General features: G+C 72.2%; 1 protein-coding gene across 1 annotated transcript in view; it reads left to right on the top strand.

The window, feature by feature from the left end:
* Positions 1-530, top strand: part of LOC106723080 (dynein heavy chain domain-containing protein 1-like) — a gene marked incomplete at its 3' end in the record, with an annotated part of 3,750 nt that extends 3,220 nt beyond the window's left edge. Inside the window, exon 8 of the mRNA XM_025193720.1 lies at positions 6-530. Within this exon, the coding sequence (XP_025049505.1) occupies positions 6-530 (525 nt within the window). The remainder of the gene's footprint in view (positions 1-5) is intronic.
* Between the last annotated feature and the right edge of the window lie 2 nt (positions 531-532).

The following is a 532-nucleotide window of genomic DNA, read 5'->3' as shown; positions in this document are numbered from 1 at the left end:
GCGCTTGCCTGCTGCTGGAGGAGCTGGACCAGCTGGCGCCTGGCGTGCTGGCGGGCTTCGGCCAGCTGACCGCCGACCTGCAGGCCTTGTGCTTGGCGCTGCGCGAGGGGCCATGCTCGGTTGAGGAGGATGAGGACCTGGAGGAAGAGGCGGAGGAAAAGGAGGAGGAGAAGGGCACCAGTCCCGAGGACACGCCGGAGGCGCTGGCCCTGCCCGAGCTGGGTGTAGACGAAGCGCAGCCCTTCCAGCCCCGCATCCTGGGCCACATCCTCTTCGGCGACCGCCTGCTGCGGGTGCGTGAGACCTTCGGGTGCCTGGCCACGCTGCGGCAAGTGCCCGCAACCATGCGCCTGGCGCTGCGCCCCGTGGCCCTGCTGCCCCCTGACGTGCAGGCCGTGGCCGAGCTGGCCCTGCTGGCCGCTGGCTTCCGCGAAGCCTCGCGCTTGGCCCACAAGCTTGCCACCTTCTTCCGGCTGGAGGGGGAGCTGGGCCCGGGCCCTGGCCCCAGCCGCCTGGCCCTGCTCAAGGGCGG

The sequence above is a fragment of the Alligator sinensis genome, unplaced genomic scaffold, assembly GCF_000455745.1.
Source record: "Alligator sinensis unplaced genomic scaffold, ASM45574v1 scaffold948_1, whole genome shotgun sequence".
Classification (NCBI taxonomy): domain Eukaryota; kingdom Metazoa; phylum Chordata; order Crocodylia; family Alligatoridae; genus Alligator; species Alligator sinensis.
Note: the sequence above shows the minus strand (reverse complement) of the source record. Positions and strands in the feature narration are given on the sequence as shown.